This window comes from Solanum dulcamara, chromosome 10 (genome assembly GCF_947179165.1).
Source record: "Solanum dulcamara chromosome 10, daSolDulc1.2, whole genome shotgun sequence".
NCBI classification, from domain to species: Eukaryota; Viridiplantae; Streptophyta; class Magnoliopsida; order Solanales; family Solanaceae; genus Solanum; species Solanum dulcamara.
Window position 1 is genome coordinate 2,251,490 of NC_077246.1, and position 11,613 is coordinate 2,263,102.

The 11,613-nt window shown below is 32.2% G+C and overlaps 1 protein-coding gene across 1 annotated transcript; it reads right to left on the reverse strand.

Annotated features, from left to right (window-relative positions):
• Positions 1 to 8,672: 8,672 nt before the first annotated feature.
• Positions 8,673 to 10,463, reverse strand: LOC129870467 (ethylene-responsive transcription factor ERF037-like). Its single transcript, XM_055945273.1, has one exon. It carries the CDS (start codon positions 10,142 to 10,144, stop codon positions 9,191 to 9,193), a length of 954 nt encoding a protein of 317 aa, XP_055801248.1. The 5' UTR covers positions 10,145 to 10,463; the 3' UTR covers positions 8,673 to 9,190.
• Between the last annotated feature and the right edge of the window lie 1,150 nt (positions 10,464 to 11,613).

The following is an 11,613-nucleotide window of genomic DNA, read 5'->3' on the forward strand; positions in this document are numbered from 1 at the left end:
CTTTTTTCTGAAAGATAAGTCAAAAGATTACCATAATTATTTTTACTTTTTCTGGAAAAAAAATATAATTCTCTTCTATATATAGATTTTTTATTCCTTGAAGGAAAAGTTTGAATATCTCTTTCTCTCTATATATATATTGACACCCTTTAATTACAACAACAAAACAACATATTAAGTAAGACTGCAGATTTTATCCCACGTACCTTTGTGGGTAGAGGAAATGTAACGACCATTAAGTCGTTTTGAGAACTAGAGTTGTCTATTTTATAACAGACTCATCTCATAATTTTTTAATAGATATTTTGGACTATTTGATAACTATAATTATTTAATTGAAGAGTGAATTCAGATAATTTATTTAGTTAATGAGCTAAATTGATAATTTAGTTAATATATTATATACCACTCAATGATGGAAGGATTATGTTTAAAAATTGGGAAAAAGAAACTGTTGCCAAGGATAAGGGGTTATGTGATTTCTCATTGACCAATAAGTAGCAATCAATATGTAATGATTAAGAGGAGATGTTTTCTTTTAAAAGTACATCATTCTAGCAGCAATTATGCCATAGTTTACCATGTGATAGCTACTGAATTCGATACTTTTACCATTTTGTATTCTATTTATCGAGATTTCCCATATAGTTATCAATTATAGTTTTGATAATTGAGGCTTAATCCTAGGTTTGAGATTTAGAAAATTGATTAAAGAGTTGAGAGAATTATTGAATCTAGGCTAGATATATAGTAATATGGGTGTCTACGGGCTCATTTACTTATAAATATTATATATTTGATAGATTGAAAACATTTTGAGGCATCGAAGAAAGGAAAGAAATTGGTGGATTAGTGTTATACCCCTTACCTTTGTGCTTCGGAACGTCTTCTTAAGCTTCTTAAAAGTTGTCCTGTGACCCAGATTATCTATAATATTATCAAATAACTCTAAGGAAGGGAGGACGTGATGCTCCATAGGAGTGAAGGTTGGAAATAGGGCTATAAGGACTTGAAGCGAGTTGGGGGCCAAAATAACAAGTCGTGGGACTCGACTTACGTGCGTAAGCTACCAACTTGGACGTCTTACATACTCAAGCTACTGGAGTACATGTTGAGCTCATGTAGCAAGTATTTCATAGGTTCTTAAAGTGAGACGAGATTACGAACCCACGAAAGAGGCGGAAGGAGGCGTAGCACCTACTCGGAAGCAAGTAGGTGATGCACCTACTTGGAGGTGGACCCCACTGCCACATGGCAGCCTAGGGGTGGTTGCATTGTTGAGGTGGCCCAATAAGGGCTTGACACGTGTCACCCTTAGGGGCTAACACATGTCACCTCCTAAGGGAGTGTATATACACATGTAAATATGAGTAAACTTCAGTCTACACTTCAAATATTCATCTTGGCTTAAAAGAGTTAAGCGAAAACGTGAGAGAGGGAAGAAGGGCAGCCACGGGTTTGGCTAATTTGAGGTAAGCCTTCGACTTTTGATCCGTGAATTAATTATTTAAGGTATACCGGTGTTTAATAGCAAAAAATTACCATTAGGGGCAGCAAGATAGAGCAGCTAGCAGCCACCAAAGTTCAGTCGCGTCAAGGATCTCCAAAGTTGATTTTTGGCAAGTTTTGGAAGCCCGTTTGCTAAGGTATGGCTTGACTCCCTTCTCTCATATTTGGGAAAGTGTTTAAACATATTTTGGGTGTATAAATATGATTTGGAAATGTGAAAATATGCACATTACGGCTAAAGGATGTGGCAGGTCACGTAGGGACTGTTTTGACGCTATTCTAGCAAGTTAAAGTTTGGCTAGTATTGTCGTTAGCGTGGTGTTGTATTTGGAGGTGTTTTATCTATGTTGCAGGGCTGGAACATGATTAAATATGAGTATATAGGCCGCTGGTTGCATCCTCGTAATCCTCCATTTTATATGGTTAAGATTTTGCGAAATAAAGAGCTAAAACCCTACGTTGGCATCATAGTTTTGGGTGAGTTGTGTGGAACTTGTATTGCGTGATATAGTAGTGATTTGAGGGTGTATGGCTGCTGCTTGTTGTTGTTAGTGTGGATGCTAAGGTTAGAGGTTAAAATTGGAAGTTCAGATAGGGAAAGTAATAAGGAAGATGCTGCCCGATTTCCGTTAACTTCGGAGCTAGCCAATAGACTAGTCGAGGAAGGTGAGTAAGGAAATGGTGCCTATAGATACTTGAGTATAGATTTGGAAGCTGAAAAGTTGAAAGTTAGTAATCTTAGTATTACTTTCATGCTAAACAGGTTAAAAGAGAAACAAAACAAGCTGGACTACAATCGAGCTACTACAGGTATGTAAAGCCTGTCTCTCTTTTCTTTTGGGCATGTCTTAAATTTAAGTGACAAATGATATGTGTATGAAGGTTGGGGTAATTCTATTCATGAGCTCTGAACATGATTCATGATTCATAATTCGTGTTCACTTCTGAATGTTAAGACTCTTAAAGTAGTTAAGCTCCTATTCCTCAAGTCTTCTATATGCTGAAAAGTAGTGTATGTAAAGCCTATCTTTCTGGCATGTCTTCCAGTTAAGTAATGAATGATAGGAGCTTGAGGGTAAATCTACTCATATATTCCAAGCGTAATTCATGGTTCTTATTTACTTCTTGATGATGGAACTCTTACAGTAATTGAACTAGGGCTTCTCAAGCCTTCCATACGTTAGGAAGGGATGAGTATGTAAAGCTTAACTCTTCTTTTCTCTTGGCATGTCTTAGCCATAAGTGGTTGGTATATGTAATGTGAATATAGTTCCATTCTTAGAACCCCGAGCATGACTCATTAATCGTATTCGCTTCTTGATGTTAGAACTCCCGCGAAGGTTAAGTTATGGTTTTGTAAGCCTTCTACGTGATAAAAAGTAATACACGTGAAGCCTATCTCTTCTTTTTCTTGAAATGGCTCAATGTAAGTGAAACGATGTATGATATGAGTTAGAGACAGTTCCATTTATAGGTTCTGGATGTGACTCATGACTTGTACTCACTTTTGAATGATAAGGGTTTTAAAGTAGTTGAACTACGACCCTCGAGCCTTCTATAGGCTGAATAGTGATGGAATGTGTAAGCTCTTATACCTAGGGGCTCTTGAACATACTTTATGGTAACACCTGAGGGATGTTTGACATGTTACCAAGTCTTACATGCACATATATGCATTGTTATGTGATATGTGGATCGGGCCATCATTCCTCGGCACTATTAAATGATATGTATGCATACGGATCGGGATATCGTACCTCGACATTATTATATGAGATATGGATCGGGCCATCTTTCATTGGTATTATTGTATGATATGTGGATCGGGCCATCATTCTTCGACGTTTACTTGCTATATACACGGATCGGTTGTACGTTCTACAGCGCTAATGGCATATATATGCCTATCATGATAGATGATATATTTGTAACACCGAGTCCCCGAGCGGGCCGAATACAATACGTGATAATGGTATACATGACTTTATTTTGTGAGGTGCAGGCACAGTACCCTATTAAATGTTATGCTTGATTTCCTGCATCCCTATTTCAGTTGTTATCTCAGTTATGTTATGCTTATATACTCAGTATATATATTGTACTAACCCCCTATTCTCTTGGGAGTCCGCCAGCTTAGGATTTCCCTCAACAAGTGTGGAAGAAGCTCCATTAATTTGGAGCCGAGTTGTGGTACCAAACCTCCTATGTATATATTTATTTATTCAGGGGTACGACGGGGGTTCTGTCCCGCCATATGTTACCGTTAATGTTCTTAGAGGTCTGTAGACGTGTGTGTAGGTTATACATGTAAGTTATGTTCAGTTATGTCTACATAATGTATTGTAAATATTAAAACACTATGACAACCTTTACGGCTTGCACGCCTTTACATAATAGGATACAAATGAAAGAGGCTACAGGTATATGAAAATGCTATGACCCACTGAGGTTCTTATGTATAGTTATTATATTGATTGTTACATCTGATAGATATGTATACGGGGGTCCATGTCGGACTCCAGTCGCGGCCCACGGGGTTGGGTCGTGACAATTAGCTTGCTTGACTTGGGTTCTTCGATTGAGGTAGGTTATGGTTTATTTTATATCATAGATAGACTCTTAATAATGATTGATAGTCATTGAGTAATGTGTGAAGTTTACTATGCATTTAATTATTGTGGTTTGGATGGTTGATATGTTGTTGTAATTGGTTTGAAATCCCAAGACCGTAAAATCTATAATCATGAAATTATCCTATCAAAAATGGTGTCTTGATTAAAGAAGATTTGATGAAATATTGCTATTGAAGTGGAATGTAATAATAAAGAATGATAAATTAATTATATTTGGATCGGGTGTCATATTCTGACACGGTATATTGGGATCGAGTGTCACATTCTGACACGGTATATTTGGGATCGGGTGTCACATTCTAGCACGATTATATTAAAGAAAAATAAATTAAAATGACTTAATGCTACCCAATCTCCAATAACTCATTTCCTAAAGGAGCGTGATGTGGAGGCTTGAGTCCTCATGTGTGATCTTGATATTGTTGATTGGTTATGTAATTGTTCATTGTGTTGTCACTTAATCTTGATCTTATTGGTTGCCTCCTGTTAAGTGTTATGGTTGATTTTCCGTTATTACTTTATGCATATTGATTTCTATTTTGAGTCAGCCGATGATATCTACTCAATACATGTTGTCCTGTACTGACCCTTACTTGTATTTTTCTTTGTTTTATTTTGTGGAGTGCAGCGAGTGTTCCATCGACTTCGACTTGACCTCAGCTCTAGTCAGTCTCTAGTATATCAGATTGGAGGGTGAGTTATCCTTCTAACTTGTGTTGGATTCTCTCGGTCATGGCATGGTGTCCTTAGTTTTCGAACACATTATGTTATTTATTTATTCTGGTGTTTGATATCTCCAGACTTAGTTTTAGAATTTAGATGTCCTGTAGGTGATGACTTTCAAGTTTTGAAAATACGTATCTAATAGATTTTAGTGGTTTTATTATATCTTACTCTCATAAATTGAGCTTTCACGTTATTGTCATATTTTATAAATTGGGATTTGTATCATTGATTCTCCTACCTAAGAAGTTAAATATGGGTGTCACTCATGGCCTATTTTGGATCGTTACAGAAAATATCACTAATAGAACCTAAACAAAAGAAAAATATTTTCTAGAACATGTTTGAAATAAATGAAACAATAACAATGTAAAATTAAATAATAAAAGAATAATTAAAAGATTCTACTAACGATGAAATACACGATAAAGATAGTCGAAATGATAAATTTTCATGTTATATTACTATACCTTGCTTTTTATATAGAAACGATCATATAAACTAAAATTAAAATAAAAGGAAGAAATAAAAATAATATAAAATTTTAACTAGTCTAAATAAGGAAAGAGGTGAGAAAAAAAGCAAGTTGCATGGGGAATAGTAGAAATGAATCTGATATAGCTGGAGCAAAGCTGTAAGTAAGTATATAATATTATTATGATGAGCAAAAGGAATTGAATGAATTATGAGTTGTCAGTGTCAGCAGTCATATAAATTTTTTATTATAATTATATATTATATTATATAGTCTTCATTTGCTTTTGAATGAAAGCAACAACTTTGGCTTTGGCTTTGTTAAAAAAAGTAAAAAAGTGAACTATCTGACTTCACTTCAAACATTTTTTGTCTTTTTTATTTATTTATATTATATAGTCTTCATTTGCTTTTCACTTTAATCTTTTACCACTTTGTCACAAACTCTCCTCACCAAATTGTAAAAATTCTTGAGACATCTTCATTTCATATAATTGCTAGTCCACTCATCCTTTTTCTCAAACACCTGGACTCTAAAGGGCGGGAGCGGAGCCACATCGTAGCCAGAGAGTTTATTCGAGCTTACTTTGATAAAAAAATATATTATTTATATATAATTAAAGTAATTTTTTATATATAAATAGTAGATATCGAACCTCTTTTGGCTAGTTCGTGTGTCTACATTTTCAGATTTTAAACTCTCTTATTAAAAATCCTGACTCCGCTATTGCTAAAGGGAGTAAGCACTTCATTGGCTATGGGATGAGATAAATATATATATAACAACAACAACAACAATAATAACAACGATCCAGTAAAATTTTACAATGTGGATCTGGGGATTTAGAGTTATTAGAATATTGGTGTATTAGTAAAAAAAAAAGAAGTATTAAGTGGTAATTGAATTTTAATTGTTAAAGTAAATAATTGAAAATTCAACTACGTGTGTCACTTAGCGTGCTTGTATTTATTTTACCCTACCTAAGAACTTTTCATTTTTTATTTTTTTTATTTTCTTGATAACTCGAATTTCCAATCACAACCTCAAGATTGATGGTAAAAGATATTTATCATTAGAGTAACATTTTTTTGGTCAAATTTGTAGTGTTAGATTTTTGTCTACCCACAATAGAAAAGCCACCCCACTAGACAAGAGGCCACATGTCATAATGCATTCAAATCATTATGAATCAAGATATGAATAAACCATCTCAAGTAACATTTTTTTATTTTATTTTCAACGGGCATTGTAAACAGATCGTAAAAAAAAAGAATAAAAAGTAAGACTCTTATTTAAAACGAGGAGAGTAATAATAATTAATCAGTTGTAAGAAGTTTCTTCAAGTGTGGAAAGAAGTTTCCTTGTTAGAAATAGTAGTACTATTAATAGAACATAAATATAGAATATTAATGGGAGCAAAGCAACGCGTTATAAGGTGAACCACACAAATGATTAAAGCATCTGTCACCTTTTAGAGCACAGTATTTGTCTCTTCGTTTAGGACCCCCATTGATCATAATTCATAGAGTACGAAATAATATCCACCATGAATAATGATTTAAAAAAGTTTTCTGACCTGTGTTTGGTATTCATTTTTAAATTTGATTAATTTAAATTCGCGTTACATCAAGCATACTAAAAAGAGAAATGTTTTCTATTAAGATTTACTACTATTTTCACAATTTGAGATTTGTCCGAATTTGACTCGTAGGACGTAACATTTTCAATGAATTTTTGATATTTTTCATTTTTTATTTTTTTTATTTTCAATATTTAAATTTGAGACTTTAAATCTAACTAAATTTGAACGATTTAAGTTTTTTTTTAATTCCTTCTGATTATCTCCTAAATGTCTGGTGTTCGACACTGAAGATGACATTGTACAATTGCTCGAACAACAGATCTATATGAGAAGCCGATATTCTTTTTTATCGTTAAAGATTGTAGTGGAATGACAAGATTTAGTATTATTAGAAAATAAGAATTTTTGATGAAGTGTTTGATTAGACATTCATCGAGATTTGATTCGTAGGTAATGTTTTCAATGAATTTTTAACCTTTTTAGTAATAATTTTTTTTTAATTTTCTTGATTCAAATTCAAAACTTTAGATTTAACTAATGGTGGATGATTCAAGATTTTGATTTTATTCAAGATGACACTGTCCAATTGCTCGAACGAAAGATCAATATGAGAAGCAAATATTTCTTTTTTATTGCTAAAGATTGTACGGAAATGACACGAATTCAAATCTTAAGAAAAAAATATTTTTTTAAAAAAAATGATTTATTTTGAAGCGAGACATTCCGACGTGAAACCGAATGAATAAGTAAACCTACTTTTTTTACTAATAGAGAGTAAATACTATTGCATAGAGTAAGTTAGTTCAAGTATCTATTTTCCAAATTATTATATTTATGTTTAGACATTGACTAATTCTATAATTAATCACCACGTGACTACTTGAAATATAATTTGTGGTGGTACCATTTATTAATTAAACATAGTGATTAGTAGTATTAATTAATTATACACGCGTCAACTAAGATTAATATTGATCTGTTCTTCATACCAATTATACTTAATTAATTAAATTGCGTGATTAAGTCTTTCAATCTGAATATTAAAGATGGAATAAAAACAAGGATTATAATTGACTTAGAGTTTACTTTACGAAAATAATAAAAAATTAAAAATTAAGAACCTAGAAGAAGAACGACGAGTGTTCTCCTAATCTCTTGAAGAAATGATTATTTCGTATTTTAGGGTTTATTTTTAAGAGAGGCACTTTCAACAATTTTTCTTTAGTTTTTTTAGTTTTCATTGACTGAATCCAAAGATTAATTTTTTTTTATTAAGGACTAAAAAATTTCAACCATCTCCTTATAGCTATACTGATAAAAGTTAGGACGACTTAAAATTCCATCCACCAACATTAAAGTTAAAAGGTTTTCATTATTACCATATAATCATATATGTAGGTACTCCTCTTACTTTTAAACAAGTGTTCTCCTATTATTAATTTGTAAGAATATGTATATAATCATATCGCTTATATGAAAAATAATATGCAAATCGTTTTAAATATTTTCTTATAGCGTAAATATACAATGTAAGAATATTTATATCTTTAAAAAAGTCAATAATCCTAAATTAGATATTTAGAATCAAATAAGTATCATTAATTTACTTTTTCTGAGGAATTATTCGACGAATTAAAAAAAAAAAGAGTTCAACTTTTTTGTTCATCAATGGAAACTCGAATATTAAAAGGAGAAAAATAAATAAATTTACAATCCTTTTACTTTATCGTACGATCATATTGTCAAAATATTACAAATATAAAATTGACCAAAAAACAATCCTTAATTACTGGACTGCCCTTCCTTTTTTTTACTGTAGTTGCACCTAATCATAATAAATAATAATCAATAATCTAATAAAAATATAACAACAAATTTGATATCACACCTACACGTCCTCTCCACATTAAAGAGACAGAAGTAGAAATCTGAAATGAGAGTTCTTGGTAAGTCTATTTATTGAACCTAATTTATATTAAGGTTCGAAAGGATAATGTATACACAATTTTATTTTTATCTTGTAAAAATAGATACTCGAGATATTATCTAACTTAATTTCAAATATCAAATCATTAAAAAAAATGAAAAAAGAGATGAGATCATAAAGAAGATCAATAGCTGTAACACTACCATAGCAAACTGGAGATGGAAGAAACGTATAAAGTTCATCAATAATTTCCACCTATTTTTTAAAAAAAAACTAAAGTGTAAATTAATTATAAAAAAGAAAAGAAAAAGATTAGCAGAAAAACAACATTTTTTTTTATTTCAATGTTGCCATAAAAAACTCTCAAAACTAGTTGAAACCACATTTTCTAATCCTGTAAATTCCATATTACTAATATAATTCTCTTCACCAAAAAAATATTCACAATTTCTATAATTATCCCACCATTCATCTGGCTCGAATAAACTCAGCACTTCTTGAGTTGACTCAACCGATTCATAACTCGTTCCCAATCTCGGTAGCTCCACTATCTCACTCAGCTCCTCTTGCTGTCCCGTCGCCTCCGGAAGAATCTCTTCTTCGGGAGACAACGGTCTCGATTCCTCGTCGTTTTGCGAGCACGACGAGGAGGAGGTAATGCCCGAAACCAACGATAGGGAAGATGAGGATGACGTCAATATTGACGTCTCTTCTGGCGCTGTCGATGGTTCGGACACCGAGGATAAGGAGGAGGAAGAGTTTTTTGGGTTTAGGTGATCCATGTGAGCTGCTTTTACGGCGGCGGATTGGACGTCACGTGGGGAGCATGTGGCGGGTCGGGGCAATAAATGAGCAAATTGGGGGAAATTGAGTATAGCTGAGGTACCTTTAATGGACATGGCGGCGACGTCGTGAGCACGCGCCGCCATTTCCGGGGTAGCAAAAGTACCCAACCAAATCCGTGATTTCTTTTTGGGTTCACGGATTTCGGATACCCATTTACCCCATGCCCTCATTCGTACACCCACGTATGATGACAATGACGATGATGAGTTATTCTTCACATCAGTACTACGAATATGAGTAATATTTCCATCATTGTTCTTACTGATCTTGCAATTTGAAGATCCATATTTAACATCTTCGTCTTCTTCTTTTTCTCCCCTGCATCTTTTGAGTCGATTTTTCGAATTGATTTGTGGAAATGAGTGAAGAACAATAGAAGAAGGCAAAGAAGAAGAAGAGTTACAGCTAGATTCAGTACTTTCTGAACAATTGGTTTGTTCTGTAGGCATTATTATTATGTACGAAAAACGCCCTTTTTTTTGCTCTATTTTTTTTGTAACAAAACTCTTCACCAAAAACTTCGACTAGTAGGTCTGTATATTTGCAACTTTCAATAACGTGAACGCACTGTACTGGAGATGTTGAAAAACTGATAAAGCTTATAGTTTTAGTGAAGAAGAATTGAGAGAGAAAGTGAAAGAAAAGGAGAGAGTTGAACAGGGGAGGAACAAATTGAGTTTTTTTTGTTAAGTGGTAGCTAGTTTATATATAGTAAGAGCTTTGTTAAAGAGAATGTATATTGTGTCCTTATCAAGGAACAGTAAGAAGGAGCAGTGATGTAATTACTTTGGGCCTTTGGTCCGATCAAGATAAATAAGTTGGATAGATTCAATTTAAGTAAATAGTTTACTCCCTTGATATATATTTATAATACAGACAAATTCTCATTTTATTTGTTTAAGAGATGTGTCAAGTGAAGACCGGATAAATAAAATCATATGGAGGAAATATAATGTAATACCGGAAACAAGTGTGAAATTTTAGATTCATATATTATACTTTCTCTGTCTCAATTAATGTGATATTGTTTAACTTAATATTTATAGTCTAAACTAAGTTATTTGTGTTTATATGACTATAAATCATATTATTAAGGATTAAATTGATATTTTAAAATTAAATTATTTTAAGTATGGATTCAAGTCACATATATTGATGATAGTATGAATTCTTTTACACTATTGCATTGCTTGACATATGATAGCACATTATTTATTAATACTATTCAACGTACAATTGACCTTCAATATAGTTGCAACAATGTTATGTGCATATAATTTGAAAAAACTATATATATTAGATTAACTGATCATATATATAGTTGATGTTTTCACACACATATAAAAAACTATATATATTAGATTAACTGATCATATATATAGTTGATGTTTTCACACACATATATATACATATACATTAAGTTTTTGCTTTGGAAAATACGTATATGCACATATAGTTAATTATACATACTTTCAACTTCGTTTTTAAAAATATATGCATAAACTAATACACATATATACAACTATAAAAAACAGATCGAAAATCAAGGGCCGAAATTGAGAAACGATCTTGAATTTTTTTTCCTAAAATCAATAAAAAATCAAAGAACTCAACTAAGTCAGAAAATGATGGGTCGGTTAGAAAAAATCGACATCTTCCCTCAATTTCTTCGATAAAATTGAGGTATGTCGTCAATTTTTTAAAATAAATAATTGATATAATTTAATTTATATTCTCAAAAAACATTTTCTACTTAAAAAATTGACAGAGTTCCTCGATTCTCATTTAAAATAAATAGAGGAACTCCATCGATTTTTTAGAAAAATCAACAGGCGTTCGTTGATTTTCTTTAAAAAAATCCATCAATTTTCTTTAAAAATTAAAAACAAATCAAATTCGTCGATTTTTAATGTCACTA

Excerpts from the sequence above, each read along its gene's own strand:
- LOC129870467 (XM_055945273.1), bottom strand. The coding sequence starts at position 10,144 with ATGCCTACAGAACAAACCAATTGTTCAGAAAGTACTGAATCTAGCTGT.